The following is a 21,426-nucleotide window of genomic DNA, read 5'->3' as shown; positions in this document are numbered from 1 at the left end:
CTGCAACCACTCTCACCTGGAGGGCTCGTCTTCCTTTTATCATGCATATGCCTGTACCAACCGTGCCTTTTCATATTATATTACATATAGCTCAGTTCCCTGCGCAAAGAGAAATTTGCACAGGGATCTAAATAGCCAGGTACAGTCTTAATCACAGACAGTCTCGTTTATTCAGAAAGGTAACTTTTTGCCTCGGTTGATAAACTGAATCCAAGCTCTAGTTCTAGTTCTATGGTGATACTCAGGAAAACAATTAAACACATTTATGGTGGACAGAATATGTACGTATTGGTTTCTTAGGGTATCAATCAAGTCTAAAACATCAATTAACTAGCCCTAGATTTTTCATCACCTAAATAAACACAATATGTTGAGGAGGCACAAATGATAAAATGTTGGTGTCATGCATAAACAATATGTACTGTGAGTTCAAAAGCTTGAGGCAATCAGGAAAATTCCCATTTTCTACCAATTAGAGACTATAATAGCAATGAATGGATCATCACAAATTGATTGACTGTTCACAAAAGGAATAGCCAAACCCACCCACAACACGCGCTGTCAGAAGAGACATTTCCGCCAGTGGACCACTAACTCACATCAGCACATTCAAGGTTACTCACGTGGAATTGGAATACTGCAGGAAGCCGAACTCATCCCTTTGGCCATCAGGACACAGCGACTGCATGACCGGCAGGATCCCAGCCGAGGTGAGTGGTGCTGCAGTGTAGAAGGCTGGAGAGATACAGACGGGACAGCAGCACAAGAGCAGAAGGCACAGGAGAGGAAGGGGAAAAGACACACAAGTTCAGAGGAAGGCTGAAGGATAGCGAAGGTTAGAACCCGCTTCAAGACCCCCACTACGGATTCCAGCTCAGGGTGCAAAGGTTATAAGTCAACTAAACCCCCAAAAACCTGGCTTTGCCATTCCCTCTTTCTGCAATAATCTTCCTGGCCTACTCCCATTGAATGTCGACGGCTGTACCCAATTACACTACTGGGGGTCAAAGGTTAGGATTATAATAGAATGTCATGCAAAGCTTGAAAGCAGCAGTAAGTGTTAAAGGTGGTATCACAAGCTTTATTTAGAGCTCAGGACTGATCAAAAGGGACACAGTTAAAATACAGACTTTGGGTCACTTTTGTAATCAAGATGGAGGACCCTACACCTAAAGATTCTGTTCTCAAACAGTACTCTTTGGACAACTGAGACGTTACACGTGGTCACTTACTTTCCTTCCATGGTCTTGTGCAGTGCATTGCATTGCATTGCATTGCATTGCATTGCATTGCATTGCATTGCATTGCATTGCATTGCATTTTAATGGCTGCGCCAAGATCACGTTGGGGGCTCATACGCTACATTCTGACCATCTCACAGTCCCTTGGCACAATCATGCCAGCAGGACAGGGCTAGAGGTGGGCTGCTGATCCAAACAAAAGGGTTGAGAAGTGATTCCTAAATGACAGGGAGAGGGTATTTGAGATCCCATCTGGAAATACTGCCAATGCCAGGGAGGCAGAAAAGTGTTCAAAGGGACAAAGACTGTAAGGGGTAGTAGACGGTAGAGCATCAGGCACCAGATGTTGGGATTTGCTTTTCTCTGGGTTGGAAGGGTAGCCTTAGGTTAGAAGGGTTTTTCAAGCCAGAAAATGTTACATGCAGGATGGAGCTTGACTGATATTATGGCTACAGTTTCCCAAAAGGAATTCATCTACAACAGATTTATTGGACTAGTTTTGCAGTGAAAGCTGCTATAATAAATGGTATAATTTAACATGTCCTCTTTCCACAGACATCTTTGGCTCCTGTGGCATTCAGACAAGTTGTCATGTTAGGATGGAAGATGGCACCAGATGATGATTCACAGGTAGGAAACCCGTGATACTCTGATGGAGCAACCTTCTAAGTGTCCGAAGGTCATCTTCTGTGGGCCCGACTGCTAAACTGGCCCTGGGGCTTGAAGTCTATGCATTGTTTTCATCTCGGACTAGGAAGTGAATTCTGAACTCTGACCTCTCCAATGCCAATGATTAGTACTCAAATCTCTGGATTAGACTTTTCACCTCAAAACCTCTTTTCTTTGTTATGAGGACTCTGTGAGGGAGTAACATGGTTATTAATGGTTTAAAAAAAGCAACACCCCCTTCACCGTTGACAAGCCAGACACCCAGCTTCCAGGAGTTACAATAAAGGTCCGCAACTACCTGTTAGAATAATAAAAGGGATTGGGAGATAAAGCCAAAACTGAGGGATTAGTAGTATCCAATCAGAAGAATGAGACATAATTCCACCAGAGGATCAACAAACAGAAGAATGGCTTCACATCTCCTGCCTCCACCCACAAAAGCTACTACCGTCCCCATATAGTGAAAGCAGCAAATCCCTCTGAACGCACTTCAGTCCTTGTAGAGCGAGATCTCTGCAAGTTTGACTTTGTACTATCCGTGCTCATCCTGCTTTGCATTCTACATGCTTATGACAGTGCAGCACTTAAAATGGCACCATAAGTTATAAGTGTAGTAGACAAGACCCCTTTGACATGTGCAGCACAAATGTAGAAGTACCCTAGGTCTTAGATAGGGGCCACTTTGGAAATACTATCTGGCTTAATGCTTCAGGAATATAGTCACCCATGTCTCCAAACACTCCACTGCTCTCTCTTTTTTATTAGAAGCTTCTCTTTTGAGCACCCATGGTGGAACTATGCCTGGGATCTAATTGTTCATTGCTAGACAAAGATAGGCGCCTGGTGAAGATAATATTACACACACACACAGAAAGAAGTTTAGGACAAGGCGAGTAGACAACGCTTCGTACCTTCGTGAATACAAGTACAATGCATATAGCGAAGCTCACCAATATAGGGACCACATACTCTCAGATAAAAAAAAACTCAAGGTCTTTGGAGATCTAAGCACTCCCATGTCCGGCAGGCAGCAACGGACTTGTTTGCGAGCACAATGCAGCAGGCAGTGGGATATGTGTTGCTGATGTACAATCAGCTGCCACGCTATGCATCTCCACCTAGTTGGGGCACAGCAGCTCACTGTTCTAGGTCACTCAAGCGAGTCAAAATCCTTTTTGTGTTCAGAAAAACCCTTAAGTAAAAACACTCGGATGACAAACATGAATGGCTTTGGACTAAATGTGCAACAGGATTGATGGATTAGATAGGCCTATAGGCACAAAGTCCTTTCACTGGTTATATCTCTTTCGTGTACAGCCAAACATAACAAGGATGCGAGTAGAGCAAGGAAATTTAACTAACCCACTTTGGGATTTCTAGAGATACTAATCCCGGACCGTTCTTGTGTTAGGGGGCCTTGTCACTCAATTACAAGACTTTACAGTGAGCTGCATTAAACATCAATTGACATCCTTGAAAACTCAAAACATATCGCTAACCCCTATCCATCCATATGGACAAATGCGTATATCATTAAAAACAGTCAAACTTTAACCTCCATACCTTACTGATGAAGAGCTGTGGCCCGCAATCCAAGTTGGGCCAGTGCACTACGGAGAAGCACTATGCCGCACTCCTCCCCCGGCAAGGAGGCAATAGTTGATGCTCCATGGGAACATCTGCCATTCCCTAACTGTTACAGCTCTAGACAGCTTCCTACCAATATCTTTCAGAACTACTGGGCCTGTACCCCCAAACCTTTCACTGCCTTCTTCTTAAGAATGATGTCCGTCTTAGATTTTAAAATACATCACTCCTCCACTCCTGCCCGAGATTGGACTTCAACACATGCTCACCATACATGAAACGAGAACACTGCCCAAATCAGACTCACACACACCTAAAATGTAGCAACAACTGCTACTAATAGTAAAACAGGCATACACTCACTCAAAGCCCACTTAATATCTTCACCAGCTGCCCCGGAAGGAAACCCTTTTTGTGTTTTAAGGCACACAGCGAAGATAGCCCAGCAAAGAGGATTGCCCCCTCCCAGAAAACTTTGTCAAATGAAGAAAATAAAAACCCACACCCGACAACTTACAGACTGGAGCATGCAGTGCAGCATTTCAAGCAGGTAGAGACAGATGAATAATAACAAAATAAATTGGTGGATTTTTTTTCAACAGGAAAAAGAAAAAAGAAAAAACAACATTACACTTCACATAATGAGACAATTAATGCAAGAAAAAACAAAATATGTGCATACAATGGGATGTTGGCAAGATGTGTTTTTCAATACAGGAGAATACAACATAATACATGCTTGTCTAAATTAAAATGACCAGCACACAACATCCAAGCATTACTGCAGGCTTCAAATTAAATAAAGAAAGAAAATCAACCACGTACTAAAGTCCGTAATATATTCAGACCCTCCAATCTCCAGGTGAAGTTCCCAGCTGTAGGGCGTGTTCAGTGCAAGTGTCTGACATTTGTACTTTAATACGAGAATATATATATATTTTTTACTTTCGACCCTTCTTTGCACTTTAAGAATCTCCAAAGAAAACTCGTGGGAATAACCAGGCCTTTCACTTGTCTGCAATCATAGTGTAACCTGGTTTGCCTAGTCTTTACGAGGCTTCAGACTAGATCTGGCAGGTAGGAAGCTCCAGCGTCCTGGTTCTAGCAAATCATTTGAAACCCTGGTCACAGCCGCATAATCCAGAACCTGACACATCAGGGTAGCTGTCTGCATGACCTAGTGTTACCAATTCTTCATAAAATACAGTTATGGGGTTGGTTCTGTGCACAGGAGTATTTTTCTCTCACCCCATGCTTTGCCTGGTATTATTTTGCCTCCCATGAAGTACTTGATTTGCAGTGAGTGGGAGGGCTGCTTTACATCTCAAAAGAACACTCAATATTCACACACTTGTAGCACTTAAACTTAATTAACACCTGAGCCGCCAGCCAACCTACTGTACCCAACTCTAAGAAAACCCATAAATGCACCATCTTACCGTCAACAAAAGTCCTGCTCAAAGATAACTTGCTGTACCCAACTCTGTGAATCTGATGGCAGAACCTTAGCTACAGCACCTAACCTCCAAAAATCTCAAACAAGCCAACCGGCTCTACCTAACCATATGAAACCCGGTTGCAACCTAACCTCAAATGAAACCTCAAATGAAACCTCAAATGAAACCTCAAATGAAACCTCTGCGACAATCTACCATGCTGTGCAGTCACTAGCTTACCCACAGACCCTAACCTACAATAAAACAAGAACAACAAGCTAATGCGCTATACTTAACCCTAAGAAACCCAAGTCAAGTTTTGCTACAGCACCTAACCTCTAAAAAAAAAAACACCAACAACATAATCTGCTATACTTAACCCTCAAGAAACCCTGCACAAGCTTACCTACAGCACCAAACTACTAATAAAATCCCAAAAACAAGCTAACCTGTCTCCGGTAATCTTATGAAGCGCCACTCAGGCAAACTTACTAGGCAGGTCCTAACCTACAACACTCAAGCAAACAACAAACCGCCCGTAAATACCCTCTACAGAAGTGCCACCCACAACCTAACCCGCTGTACCTAATCACCAACCAAACCCCAAAGATAAAGCTGCTGTTCTCAACCATAAACATCCTCAATCACTATTAAACCTGCTGTTCCTAGCATCTAATGATCTAAATATTCTAAACTGGTCACAAGCTACCCTTACTATACTTCACCATTGAGAAGGTTTCAGGCTTATTCTTACTTACTGTACAAAATCCTATGAATCGCTAATCATAAGCTACTCTACCGTAACCCCAAAGAATACCCATTCATAAGCACCCCTTCTGCACCCAATCTTGAGTGCTACCCAAAAATAAACTAACCAACAGTGCCAGACATCCCACCAATTCCCAGGCACACAATAACCTGCCAATCTACCGATAAATTACTAATGTCATTTGAATGAAATACTAGGGCTTGGGAACATTCCAAAAGTCACAGCATGAAAAAACTTCAGATGATGACGCTAGTCTTGGGGCAAACCACGTTTGACAGCTGAGAGTTTCAGGGGTTGCAAATGTCTCAACATTGCTCATCAGGAACATGGATGAGTTGTAACTGCCTTCAATTATTTCCTTGCTCTCAATAAGATTCCAAACAATATAATGTTTTAACACACAAAGATTTTCTCAAGGCCTTGCATACAGTATTCGGGGACAGCGAGTGCAGAGTAATCATTTCCGATTAGATGAACCATAATCCCTAGAGTAGTCAATATGGGAGAATCCTTCCAGATGCCAGGCTGCCTTTCCGCGCCTACTGTTTTCCTGTAGCTAGTTTGAGTCAGTTACTAGGCAATGATGCAATCAGCGATTGGTTTACTAGTTGTCCCTGGATTCATGTGGGGCTATCCCTGGACTTGCACAAAACCAAACAAAGAGCAACCATTGTCCCACCGGTCTGCAAACTCTGGGATTGGACTGCCAACCTCTAGCAGGAGTCCACAAGGGCAGATGGTTAGAGCTAGGTAGACAAAACTGCTCTAGAAGAGGGTAATGAGTACCCTGATCTTTACAATTCTGCCACTTTTTCAATCGATTGGGCCGAACGGCTCTCGAAGGTTGGGAGAACGATGTACAATGAATCTCAGTCACTACGGCACTGTCCCAGAGTCACTAAGGAAGGCTGGACTGCCATGTGGTGTGGCCAGATTTTCCAGCTGCCATCCACAGGTTGGCAGACCTGCAGAAATAGAATCGGAGGTAGACTCTGAACTCATTGAATTCTCTATAGATTAAGTCGTCTCATCTCGCTCCTTTCAGTACCAAAGCTAGGCTCGGGCCTGAAACTGGCAACACTGGAATGGTGCGGCTGGGGTGCTTGGTGACCCTCCAGCTTCAGATAGGGTTCCCCAAAGCATTATCCACTGAGACTACAGGGATTAGGAACAGCACCCGATCCATGAACGGAGTAAATTGTTTCCAAGAGGAGCGGACCGAGGGGATTCCTATCTCGAGAACTCTCTAATTATAGGTTTGAATAATTATTTTCGAAGGACATTTTTTCCAGAACATATTGTCTAAAATACAGCATTTTACTGAAACAGGTCTGAAGTGAGCTCATGAAATAATCTAATACACAGGCTGCTGCTGTAGAACCAACAGCATTATAATGCTGTAAAAAGACAAGTCCGCACATCCATCAGAAAATTTGTACCAGAAGAACCACATGATCCACAGCAGCAAAAATGTTGGGATCACTGGAAAGAGGACTTTTTTAATGCAGGAGTTTTTTGCTGGTTTCAATAGAAGCTAGGGGGTAGACAAGAGCGTCCGTATCTCTGTTCCAGCTAGAACTCGAGATTCGGACGATGGCCCTTTTGTCGATTGGGAGTGTGTGTTGTTTCAAAGGCAAACGTGTCACTTGGGAAATCATACAGGTTACAATTGCAACCACTAATGCCCCAATAAATGAATGCACTATATGTTATAAAAACACTAATACATAGCAGATTGCACTGTGCAGCTCCTGTTGAATCCTGAGCCACAAGTGAACATGCTCTAGGTACACTCTGATGAATCTTTAATCACCACATACTCTACCTAACCTCTAACGAATGTCCAGTTACCCGAGCTCACTCTGTCCAACCTCTGGACCCCCCCCAGACAGAAGTGACTATGATCTGCCTAACCAATCCACAATCCCACATGTACCCACTCTACCTAATCTATACTGAATCCCCTGCTATACTCACCCTCTGATTATTGCCCAGCAACAAGGGATTCTGTTCTACCTAACCTCTAAGCTGGAACCCTGAGTTACAAGTGAGCCTTCTCTGCCTAGCTTCTATCAAATCGCCCGTCACAACGGAGTATACTCTTGCTAATCTCCGATGAATCCCCCGCCACATGTGAACTGCTCTAGCACATGTCTAATGAACCCACCAGCCAATAGCAAACCTGCTCTAACATCTACTGAATCCAGCAGCCAAGGCAGAACCAGCTTTAACCCTTTCGACGCTGATGACGAGCTCAGCTCGTCATCACCCACGGGAGTCGTGTGCTGATGACGAGCTGAGCTCGTCATGACACCAGCAAAATGGTAATTCCCAGCACACAGCGGGAAAACGCCTAGCAGCCAAGAGGTTAAAAGATGCAAATCCCCAGCCACATGTGAACCTGCTGTACCTAACCTCTAATGAATACTCAATCAATAGTGAACCGGATCTACCCATTCTTTAATGATTCCCTAGTTAAAAGGGAACCTGCTCTACATAACATCTAATGAATACTGAGCCACAAGCAAACCTTTGCTACCCAGCCTCCACCAAATTCCCAGGTATCACTGAGTACGCTGCAGCGAGCCTCGAATGAATCCCGACCAAACATGGACCTGCTCTTCCTAAACTATCACCAATCCAGCCCTGGCCCCTGTTGAGCCTGCTTTGCCTAACCTCTGATGAATCCCCCACCCTGAGGTGAATCTGTTCTAGAGAATCTCTAATGAATCCCAGCCAGATGATGGCCTGCTCTACATAATCTCTATTAGGTGATTAATCAACCTACTTCATGTCACATTTATTAATCCCAACTCACATTTGGCCTGCTCTGCTTAAATTATAATGAATCACTGTCCACAATGAACCTGCTCAACGTAACCCTCAACGACTACTGTGTCACCAGTGAACCTGCTCTACTTCACCTCTAGCAAATTCTCAGACTCAAGTGCACCCACTCTGCATAACCTGGAATTAATCCAGTTACAAGTGCACCCACTCTGCTTAACCTCTAATGAACACAGTTACAAAGTGAATCTGCTCTGCCTTACCTAAAAGAACGCTGCTATATCAACCCTAAAAGGAATCCCCAATCACAAGTGAACCTGTTCTTCCAACCCTCCAATAAATCCCTGGTCACAACTGAACCTGTTCTTCCAACCTTCAGTGAATTACCGGTCACCAGTAAACCTGTTCTACCAACCTTCCCAGGAATCCCTGGTCACAAATTAACATGTTCTACCAACCCTACGATGAATCCCCGATCACAAGTGAAGTTGGTCTACCAACTCTCCAATGAATTCCCGTTTTTAAGTGAACCTGTTCTACTAACTCTTCAATGATACTCCAGTCACAAATTAACATGTCCTACCAACGCTCCATTGAATCCCCAATCACAAGTGTAGGTGCTCTACCTCCTAAAAAAAACCAGGTCAGAAGTTAATCTACTAACTTCTAGTGTGTCCTGAGCACAAAGTAAACCCGCTTCAATACCGGGGTCTTCTAGTCCATGGGTATATTTCACACCCTATATTTGGAAAAGGTTTGAAGGTTTTTGCCATATGAGAATCCAAAAGCAAGCTTTTGAAGACTGCTGAATCTGAAAATTAGTTATAATAATTTGGTAAAAAATATAATAACTATTTCCCAGAGTGGCAGTCACCTTAACAGAGAAGAAAGAAAGAACTTTTGCTTGCAGCTTGACTATTTGTTATTTTTACCCAATATGGGAATCGGTCAGGTTTTTGCTTCCGAAAAGTGAAAATGCGATGCTGACAAGGTGGTAAGGACAATATTTGTATTCCAAATTGTTCCAAGTACTTCGAAAACAGCCAAAGCTTTGACTCCTTTTAGGAGCTAAAAACAAGAACTGACACACTGGAGCTTTTAATGTCAGGCGAACACATGATCGGGTAACAGTGGTCAGACAGAGAATTTTCAAACTTTGAAAGAGAAGTACTGCATGTTATTGCACGTGATTTTAAATATAGTGCTTGAAGAGCTGGCTTTGTAAATGTTTGGATAACTGATAATAGAATAAAAGAATATTGCCTGCAAAACCCGGAGAATCTCTGCAGCGGTATGAGATGTACTGGAATGCCTGATATGGAATGTCCTTAAAAGGCTCGCGTGACTCAATGTGATGGAATGAGCTCTCCTCTAACAAAATGTGATGGAATAGCACAGAAAGGATGAATCCTAAAAGGTATAGGAGGTTCCCCTGTTGTGTATAGCAGGGAAGGGGATCTTGACACAGAGAAAGATTTGAAGTCCCTGTCGTGAGCGTAGCAGGCTAGGATCGCTGAAACACGACTAATTGAGGGGGTCTTAGTTGGACAGTGGAATAATTCCACTATCCAACTAAGACCCCCTCAATTAGTCGTGTTTCAGCGATCCTAGCCTGCTACGCTCACGACAGAAAGGATCAATGCAGAATGCAATGGAGCTTCATTGAACGCGATCCAAGGCAGGGAATGTGACAAACCAGAATCCCACAATCTCATCAAACCGAAGGGGACAGTTGAACAGGATTATACACCCTGAACCGGACAGGATCCGAGCATCGCAGAGGGACCCGCTTCATAAGACCACAATTCAACACCATATACTGGGACGGACTAGATTCTACTCAAGTGAAGTGACGTCCAACAGAATGGTGTGGGCAAGGAGAGGAGTCTCATTGTGGATATTGATTTATTTTTTACAGGTTCTATAGCGCGAACTCGGCTCAAGGGTATTGGCGCTCTTTACAAGAGCAGCAGGTACATTACACCAGATCAGGTTAATATTTTTATTTTTTTAGGCAGAGGGTGATGAAGAGATTTACTTAGAATCACAAGATGTTGAGCCAATGCCAGGGCTCAAACCTTGTGCATCAGTTCCAAAGTCGGCGGCGTGGCTGGCGGTAACACCACATCTCCTTTTTATTTATATTCATATAAATTATCCAGGGCTACCAGCCCTAAACACCTGGAGCGTTTAACAATGAGGGGACACAGCCTGCGCAGTGAGAGCAGGACATCAGACGTGGAGCTCAGGCGATCGATAACACGCGTTAGAGACCCTTTTATACAGGTCACGATCCATAACCAATAGTAGTTACATATTGTGTCCTTTTTACACTCTTAACCCCTCTCCTCGCACTATGGACGTGAAGGGGAGAGGCACGGGCCATCCCATCCTTCAACACAAGCAATCACACGACAAAAGTATCTGATGCCAACCGAAACCTTGCTTCGCTTCCCTTCCTCAGCTCACCTACCTCACCGCACTATTTGCTGATGGACTTTCCTCAATAACGGAAATGGGAGGGTAAAGGTATGCCTGGCAGGAAATTGCCTGACGCAGCGTCTACAATTGAAGCTGGAGCCACGAGACCTGATCTGGCCAAGCGGCCACCCTCCTTGGATCATAAACTGCCATTGTGACATCACAGCTGTGGACAACAATACGTATAGCGGCATCTGCCGGGGCAACAACTAGTGAGGCCATGGACTACGTCCGTGCATTAAAGGGTTCAACCACCCCACTCTGCTTCATTCCAAAAACTTTACAAAGGGGAATCAAGCAAGGGGTCTCAGTTGCATTCACTAAATGACGCCGCATTGGGTGGCCACTAAAGAAAAGCGCAATTCATTTTAGGCATTACACAACCTGTGTCCTGCTTATGGAAGGGACAAAGGAGGTGTGAACAGTTAGATCCTTTCAAGACCAGAGTCCTTGGACAAGGGAACCTAGAACCTCCTTCAAGAACTATGGGAATCTCTTTCAGGCGCAGTATTACCAAGAGAACGAGAGGATAACTTCTAGAAAACAAGATAAAAGCCAATTAACAACATAAAGGTAAACACTGAAAAAAAAATGCCTCAGTATTTTTTCTACCTCGATTAGGAGGGAAGTGGGAATAAGGGGGCACTGACAGTGTACGGATGAGGGAGAGGGTAGCTTTAAACAATGAAAATGGGCGAAGAGAACAATAGAGAGGCGCATTGAGACGGACATTGTTGGCATAGAGGTGGGTACGAAGAAGAATTGTGGGTGGAGTAGAAAAGGGGTCCAAAAAGTGAACTGGGTGCTATCAAGGAGAAGGAAGGAAGAGAAGGCTGAAAACGATGGCCCCTCTGGGTTCAGCCAGAGAAAGGACAAGAGGATTGGGGTGGAACAGGAAAGCTTCATGTGTTGAGGGAACCGCAAGAAAGGAGTCAGCTGAACCGATGCAATTGCACCAGATCTCTCCTTGATGAAATGCCAGATGCATCAGCTGAACAAATGAGGTCCTGAGAAGTGGGGGACGCATACGAAATCTGACATAACGTTTCCCTATGAACCAATAAGGCACATTACATTTCCTTTATAATTTGCTTAACAACATACCCAAAACAGGCCTATTAAGAGTGCATACGGTGGCAACCAAGAACTCTTTGAGACATGATTATAGCCCAACATCTGCACGGAGAGCCACCTGCACCTTTTCAAGCAGGACTTCTAAGATGCAAAACATGACCTGGGGACCTCCATAAATGAATCCTAATCTTTGTGGTAGGAAGCAATTCTTGGACCACGGTCAAGTGTTATAAGCTCTTTGGAGCTCTAAAGGCAAGATAGGTCGATTGGATTTCTACATAGAATAATACCAAGGTACAGTCTTCAAGCACAAACTGACCCATGGATGACATTAAATAACTAGATTGCCTGAAAACCGGATTCTCCAAGATTGCTCCTGGAGGACCGGATCCATGCTGGATTTTTAGGATATCCCAATTTAGATAAATGTAGTTAACTTAAAAATCTGGCATGGATTCGGCCCTCCAGGACAGACTTTGGAGAACCCTGCCTTAACATACGAGGTTCCAACAGAATGAGACCCCTGGGTCCTTCTTCAAGCACGAGACCCTCAAACCTCCTTCAACCATATTTCAGGCACATTGAGACCAATGGGCCTCTGAGGCGCTGGGACCTATATAACACACAACCCTACAGCCACTTTCAAGCACTTATCATGGGGCCACCTTAAAGCACTAGGACACCAATTAAACATTTTCAGGCACAAAACCACAATGGATTGACCTCCTCCAAAATGAGGTATTGGGGTTTCACTAAAAGCGGAAGATGCCCATGGGGCCTCCTTCCAGAATGCTAAGACCTTGCTAAGAATATTACAAGACTCTCGGATCTTCAAGCGTGAAGCAATTGTGTTCCCTCTTTATGTTACAGTGAGACTCCGAGACATCCTTCAAGCACAGTGAGAATGTGGGACATAATGAAAGCACAACAGACATGGGAAGCATCCCAAGATCAAAGAAATCGATGTGAGAAACCAATCTAACCTCAACACATAGGAGGCGAACAGTATTCCGACAGCGCCTGGATACCTTTGGGGGCGATTACCTGCGCTCCATAAATCTTGTTTGATTGATTGACAGAAAGGATGTTAAATGTTATATGCTTTATTGACACCACATGTCAAAAACGCTGGGAAAGTAACACAATCATAGATCTTTGTGGCGATGATCCACATATCCAATTCACTTTAGAACAATTGTAGACATTTTTTAATTGAATAATCGTGTTCCTATTTTTATACTTTATCAATTGTGTTTCCTTTTTCCATCTGCTCATTAACCTCGTAACAATCTCTCTCGGTCACTCTTTTTCAACACAAAAAGTACAGACCCGCCAGATTTCTGGACAAAGCTTGCTGAAGAGGAGCAGTGGAGACCATTGTATGGAGGTGTGTAGAGGAGTCGGTCGTGGAGTGGAGTACAATATGTTGCGGAGTATAAGGTGGATGTATAAAAAGGTATGTGCCTTATGCTAGGGCTTTATGCTTAAGGTGTTTTGATGTGGAGTGTGTGGTGTGTTATTAAGCAGACTAACTAGATAGTTAGCAAATGAGTCAATGCAATGTTCTGGCAAGGCAAAAAGGTTTGTGTACTACTCACCTTCCTTCACAGGGATGGTGGGCTTCTTCTGCCTTAGCCCCAGGAGGATGAAAAAGAGAACTAAGGGGATGAAAATCTCGAAGGTCAGGACCCACTGAAAGAGAAACAGAAACATATTCAAACCATGAGTAATCATTATTTGGTTACATTCTCAGATAAACTTATTTGCAATGCAGAACACTACTGAGCCCTTCAAGTTAAACCAAGGCTCAAACTACCATAACACCCAAATAACCAACAACTTACAGCAGAAGGCATGCGACTATCAAGACTATTGTCGAGCAGTGTGTAGCTTGGCCATGGGACGCATACTTCTGACATGAGCTGGACATAAAGCTGGGACATTGTATTTGAGAACCACTCATGTGATGGAGAAAGAACGACATGAGTGCTACTGTGCAGCTGCCGATACTTTAAAGCTGGGATTTTTAAACCTTAGACTTCTGAGGAGTCCCTAACCTACCCCGAATTACTACTGGAAGTCGGGGAGTCTGGCATAATCAATTTCTATAATTTTAAATTGAAAATACACAAAAATACATAAACAAGCATAAAAAAGTACACAGGTTATGAAATATTTTGTTTGATTCACAAACAAAAAATATTTTTTTAAAGATATTTTAATGAGGAAGAATACAACTATTCAAAATGTGGCTATACTTCTGAAAGACAAAGCAATTTGCTAAACTCTATAATATCACTTTGTCTTTTTGCTCCTGTTGCCACATACCAGGGCTTCAAATGAGCCCACCAGTCATCCATACTATATGCTCCTTGTTGACTTTGCGCTACTCTTGTATAGTTAGACAAAAGAATCAAACGTAATCCCGCCAAGGAACACCCTGCATCAAGCCGCTCATTACTGGGTTTGGTCTAATTCAGTGTAGACGTGTTGTGAACTATAAACTACGAGATGCAATAACAAGAATAGTATACATTCGTTGATAAATACAAAGTTATTCACCACTCCAATATGGCCGGCCTTTTTGTTGGTCCATATCCATCTCAAGGATCATCTCAAAACCCACTTGACACTAGCTTTTTTTAAAAAAAAAAAGCTTGCAGTGTTTGCTTCCTACATTGTGTTGAATTTATGAAGATTATACATGAATATATAGACAATAAAAATGTCCTAATAAAATATTGCATTCAGAATAACTACAACTAAAATATTATGAAGGTAAGTCAATTTAGCAATTATAGATTCACTCTTCCTAGCTCCATAGCTGTGTACCAGGACTACATACATATTCTGGACACTATTTTTAAGACGATATTTAAAACTCAATATTCTGATAGTACCACTAATATAGCTCCTCGTACCCCAGACGAGGGAGCAAATCACTCTTTTGCATTGGGTTCCTGGCACCCTTTTTGAATGGCTCAAAGGCCACCCATGAACTACCACTAAAACTGTAGCCAGCTTCATGACATTCAACACCACATTCAATCAGTCTAGTTATCCAGGTCATCACCAGTTGCTTTTTCCAGCAGCAGGAGCCTCAGAAATGAAATATTACCTGCGATTACTCACTTCACACTTGAAGTGACAAAGCAAGGACGTTCGCCCTTATATCAGGGCACAACCGGGGGGGGGGGGGGGGGGGGTGGAGTGGAAAGGAGGTTTTCCACAGACCACCTGCTACCTGTGGGCAGCGGCAAGGAACAGAAGAGCAGAGAAGGGTCTGGCCCGGAGGCAGGGCTGTGTAGACTCACAACAATCAACACAAGGATTCACTTTGTCTTGAGCTCGTCAAGCTTATGCATGTAATGTTTTCAGAATTGTGAAGGAAGTGGAAAAACAGCACACATGTTTAAATACATCATGATGTAAAAACCCTTAGGTTTCTAAGAAATAATACATGAAGATGTAATGCAGAATGTATCACAGGTAATTACTGTTCTCCTGATCTACCGCCTATAAGCGTGCGAAGCTCAACATGTCTTAGAAGTATTAGGATACACCAATGATCTTTAAGTCTGAAGTTATTTGTTGGGAGAGTAAAGAGGGAAAGACTGTACACTGTTGATGATACCCATTTGTATACTGTAATATGACATGCAGTCAAGAATAAAGTTAAAAAAATAAATGTAAAAACCCCGCCATGGTCTGCACAGTATGCAGAGACTAGCCAATCAGAGAAAAATGCTGAGCATGAAATGAAGGCCCCCTATTATCCTTCACACATAAGACTTTATCCTTGAGTCCTTTGATTATTACCTCTAAATGAGAGCACTCAGTTTGAGAAGTCACTGATTAAATCTAGTCTTCGGTTCAAAAACGTAGAGCAGGTGGTACTACTGCCACTTTAAGAATGGAAATAGAAGACAGCTGAGGACGAAAGATAGATCTTCGGCCACTGCAAGCTGTAGATTCTACAAGAACAGCAAGGACAACTCAGGTCACTCCTACAAATGTAAAGCAATGCTACGTTTTAAGCCCTTTCCTGTGTGAGCTCACTCACTGGGAGGACGTAGGGGGCATGTTGGCAGAGGCCACTTTCAGCCGCCCCCACCCTTACCAGAGCAGTCCAAATCAGACAGCAAGTGTGTCAACTACATCAAGGAACATCCCATTAGGCAACGCTGTTTCCAGGGATAGCCATGACGGTGAAGGTGCCTGCGGAGGTAGAATATGGTGGCAATGTAAGGGTGCTAGTAAGCTAGACTATGCTAGCAAGGGAAAGGATTAGTAGAGCTGGGACACATTAGCTGCAGAGGATTATAGGATTTATTTGAGTTTTATATAGCGCTGGCTAGACCCGGAGGTATCAGAGCGCTTTACATAAGGTGAGTTACATAGGTTGCAAGTTTCACATTGTTACAGAAGGTACGGCAATTACAAATTACATCCGTTGGTTCAAGGCGTGTAGAGGGTAAGGGGGTAAGGTAAAAGGGCGACAGGGAGGGCAATTAAGCAAAGAATTGGCACAAGGAAAAACAGGCCAAGTAGGGGGGAGAGAGATTCAAGGGAGAGAGGAAAGGAATGGGGGGGGCAAGCAAAGAATGAAGGAGGGAAGGGGTGAGGGGTAGGAGACACAGCGAGGAGACCTGGAAGTGACTGTGTCTGATGTCCGGCTGGGTGGGAGATGGCTCCCAGTAGGAAAGGGACCATTCCCAGTCTTCCATTTAGTGCGATTCCCTTGTCTTGGTGGACTCTCTCAGCGGGGTCGCTGAGACTCCAGGGCATAGATGCTGGATCCCTCCCCAACAAGGGGAGAGGAGTGCTTTGGTCATGGGTACACATAGAAAAATGAAGGAGGGAGGAAGAGGGGGATGGGGTAGAAAACCCAGCGTGAGCACAGTGTCCCACTTCCGGCAGGGTAGGAGACGGTTTCCAGTGGTAAGTGGATCAATCCCAGACCTCCACTATGTGCGAGACTCTCTTGTCACTGTGGACTCTCTCAGAAGGGTGTCAGACTCCAGAGCAATGGTGCAGCAGAAGTGGAGTATGATAGTGAGGTAGGAAGCAATGGAGCTGGAATATTGTAGCCGCAGAGGATTAAAGGACATGGCGACAGCAGTGCTTAATTTGAGCCAGTGGTTTGCGGTGCTCAGCACCGGCACTTAATCATCAATACCGGCACTTTACATGTATTTAGGGACACACTCGCATTCATTTATGTTAGGCACGGGGAAATTAAGTGATTTGCCCAGAATCAAAGGATGTAGAGCAGACGCTGAGACTCAAGCCCGATTCCCCAGCTCTGACGTTGGCAGCTCTGACCATTAAGCCACATCCCCTTCCCCACTTTCATGGTTAATCTGGTTCCATTTTAAGCAGCTAGTGCAAGCTGCCTCCTGACGAGAGCCCAGGCACTTATTTTTTTTTTACAAATTAACCACTGGGCAGTAACGAGGTAGACTATGGCGGGTATGGAGTAGTGGAGGTGGTACATGGTAGCAGTGTAAGGATGATGGGGAGGTGGGATATGAAAGGTGGCGGAACAGAGCACAGAGATACGCTGTAGTAGGAGAGGAGGGAAGATGCAAAAGTAGGGAAATAATGAAGAGACCGAAGGTAGGTTATGAAAGTGAAGGAAGGGTGTACAGAAGAGATATGGTACGGTGTCAAGGGAAGGGTACAGGGCAGTAGGATATAAAAGCAGGGAAAGGCTAAAGGGGAGGAGTCTATGGAGGCAGGAGAAGTGTGCCAGGGAGGCAAGAAGGTGGAGAAGTTTGCACGAGGTAGAATATGAAAGCAGAGGAGGTAGAAATGGTAGCAAACAAAAAGATAGGGCGCTGAGCTATGTAGGCAGGGGAAGGTGCACAGGAGGTAGGCTCTGAAAGCAAGAGGGAGGGTCTAGGTAAGTGGTGCATTGAAACAGGGGAAGGAAGCAGGGGTTCTGGTGTAGTAGTGTGAGACGGTCAGAGAGCTAGAGAGAACAGGAAGTGAGACGGCAGCGAATGGGAGTACCAGTCGCTACAACCACCCATTCGGTTTTGAGACATATTATAATAATAATAATAATAATAATAATAATAAGGACACTTGTAAAGCGCAACAGCTACCGCAAACAGAGGTGTCCCGGCACTAGGTTACAAATGGTGTCCCTGTTTTGGACAGTACTGCACAGCAAGCACACACGCAATGCTGTGACGAGCATTGAGAATGCAAATAGGTCTGGCTTATAAATTAACGTGCCTCCCCAGTCACTGATGGGATTAGAAACTCAATAATTGCAGTCTGTCACTCATCGCACTCATGCATCCTTTCATTAAACCATTGACTCATTCTTGCTTCCACCCACTTAAACAACCGCAATAAAACATACACACAAACTCGACGCATGCAAGATAAATTTAACCAATAATAATAGAAAAAATACGTGTTGCCATCTTAACATGGCAGACATATGCTTGCAATAACAAATAAAATTAAACACAGAAGTGGTTGGCCTTGTTCCATGTAGGACACTGCAGATGAAATGAGTGTCCAACAAGCAGCCGCTCAGCACTCTTTGGGGAGCTGTTGTATGCTCTATAAAATAAAAATATAAAGAGGAGACAGAAAGAAATGAAAAGGGACCTATAAAAAGGAGAACATGGAAAACTAAAGGACTGGCCTTCCAGCCCTGGCACCGACACACACTCCGGCAGACGGCCACATGTTGGATATATGACGTTACCACGCGTACTTTTAGCACGCATACCATTACCACGTATTTTTTACAACGCAGGTCATGTTACAACGGAAACCTTTACAACGCAAAACACTACAACGCAGATACTATTACAACGCATACCATTACAACGCAAGTATAGGTAAGTATATGATATTTATATATAATGTAAATAATTTTGTTTTAATTATTATATTTAATTATTTAATTATTAAATAATTTAATTAATAAAAATAAATTACATTTTATTATTTGTAAATATATGTTAAAAATACCCCTGTACCCCAAAACCCAATCCCAACCCTAAAACCTAAATATACCCCTGTACCCCAAAACCCAAACCCAGCCCTAAAACCTAAAAATACCCCTGTACCCCAAAACCCAAACCCAGCCCTAAAAATACCCCTGTACCCCAAAACCCAGCCCTAAAACCTAAAAATACCCCTGTACCCCAAAACCCAAACCCAGCCCTAAAACCTAATACCCCTGTACCCCAAAACCCAAACCCAGCCCTAAAACCTAAAAATACCCCTGTACCTCAAAACCCAAACCTAGCCCTAAAACCTAAAAATACCCCTGTACCCCAAAACCCAAACCTAGCCCTAAAACCTAAAAATACCCCTGTACCCCAAAACCCAAACCCAGCCCTAAAACCTAAAAATATCCCTGTACCCCAAAACCCAAACCCAGCCCTAAAACCTAAAAATACCCCTGTACCCCAACCCAAACCCAGCCCTAAAAATACCCCTGTACCCCAAAACCCAAACCTAGCCCTAAAACCTAAAAATACCCCTGTACCCCAAAAGCCAAACCCAGCCCTAAAACCTAAAAATACCCCTGTACCCCAAAACCCAAACCCAGCCCTAAAAACTAAAAATACCCCTGTACCCCAAAACCCAAACCTAGCCTTAAAACCTAAAAATACCCATGTACCCCAAAACCCAAACCCAGCCCTAAAACCTAAAAATACCCCTGTACCCCAAAAGCCAAACCTAGCCCTAAAACCTAAAAATACCCCTGTACCCCAAAACCCAAACCCAGCCCTAAAACCTAAAAATACCCCTGTACCCCAAAAGCCTAACCCAGCCCTAAAACCTAAAAATACCCCTGTACCCCAAAAGCCTAACCCAGCCCTAAAACCTAAAAATACCCCTGTACCCCAAAAGCCTACCCCAGCCCTAAAACCTAAAAATACCCCTGTACCCCAAAACCCAAACCCAGCCCTAAAACCTAAAAATACCCCTGTACCCCAAAAGCCTAACCCAGCCCTAAAACCTAAAAATACCCCTGTACCCCAAAACCCAAACCCACCCCTAAAACCTATATATAAAAATAAATGATATACTTACCTATACTTACGTTGTAATGGTATGCGTTGTAATAGTATGTGCGTTGTAGTGTAATGCGTGGTAAAGGTATGCGTGGTGAAAGGTTCTGCGTGGTAATGGTATGCGTGGTAAAAAATGCGTGGTAAGAGTTGCATACCCCACATGTTATCAGACAAACGCCTTTACTCTCAAAAGAAGAGAGCCAATGGCTGAAGTGGGGTGACCCATTACCCCATGCAGCATGGACTGAATCAGAGTGCAAATGACACTCGTACAGATCAAAAGAAGAAGAGGGCTGACACAAAGGCACTCTATGTAGGTCTATATTTTTGATCATCCGTAAAAACATTTCTTGATTACAAGATGTTGGCAGGCAACCAAGTCCGTCAGTCCTTCCAAAGAAATTCTAGAAAGAATTACAGAGCAATTCTTCTACCCCTAGGCTTTGTCAAAGAAGGGAATTAACACCAAAACCCTCGCTATAATGGTAATCCGGGAGAATACATTATTCCTCGAAGCGCCAGTCGAGCAAACAATTTCACGCATATGTAAATTACTGGTAATTAATAACCCTGACTACTGTAGGCATCTGCAGGAAGCTTGGGAGGGAGACCTCGGTTCATTAACCGATGATCGGCAAGAGGCCTTGGAAGCCCCACATGAGCCACATCTGCCACCAGATTTCACGCAGTTCAGCTCAAATACCTGCATCAATTTATTTTACCAGGGTTAGACTGTGGAGGGAGGGCGATGCTGCTTCACTATTTTACGTGCAATGTTCTTCCCAGCGAGGGGGTTTCCTTCCCTCCATCTGGCGGTGTAATGGCCTAGCTGTGTTCCGGGCAGGGATTCTCCAATGCTTGGCTGCTGTTCTGAGCTGAAGCCTCCCTAGAGATCCTAGGCTTGTGGATATGGATGGCGATGGATACAAGAGAGCCCTCAAGTGGCCTGGTTTGTTAATCACTGGGCATGATATTGCACAAGCCTTGAAAGAGACAAAGGCCTGCCTTTGGAGAGGTGGAAGATGGGTGAGGATTATTCCATCCGCTTATAACGACCCAGGTGCAATGCTAGGGGCTGTCTACACAGACACAGAAGAATTTGGAGAGACTGGGGCCAGTATTGAGGAATCGAGGTAGAATTGGGTTCATGTCAATGGAATGTTTGCATGGGGAAGTATATAGGGCCTGAGCCGGAGGCAGTATCTGTGGGGAGATGTTACAATGGACTAGGAAGTATCTATGGGGCAGATGCAGAAGAATGTACTAAGGTGGAATGACAAAGATGTCCACTATTTATTTTGACTACACTCATTTGTCTATAAATTATGGTA

General features: G+C 43.8%; 1 protein-coding gene across 1 annotated transcript in view; it reads right to left on the bottom strand.

Moving 5' to 3' along the window:
• ABCA2 (ATP binding cassette subfamily A member 2) overlaps positions 1 to 21,426 on the bottom strand; it is a 696,743-nt gene that overhangs the window by 448,856 nt on the left and 226,461 nt on the right. The window contains exons 2-3 of the mRNA XM_086921159.1: positions 13,643 to 13,736; positions 624 to 735 (exon numbers count right to left, since the gene is read on the bottom strand). Coding sequence (XP_086777285.1) covers positions 624 to 735; positions 13,643 to 13,736 — 206 coding nt within the window. The remainder of the gene's footprint in view (positions 1 to 623; positions 736 to 13,642; positions 13,737 to 21,426) is intronic.

Source organism: Lissotriton vulgaris, chromosome 5, assembly GCF_964263255.1.
Source record: "Lissotriton vulgaris chromosome 5, aLisVul1.2, whole genome shotgun sequence".
NCBI classification, from domain to species: domain Eukaryota; kingdom Metazoa; phylum Chordata; class Amphibia; order Caudata; family Salamandridae; genus Lissotriton; species Lissotriton vulgaris.
This window is presented reverse-complemented; position numbering and strand designations above follow the sequence as displayed.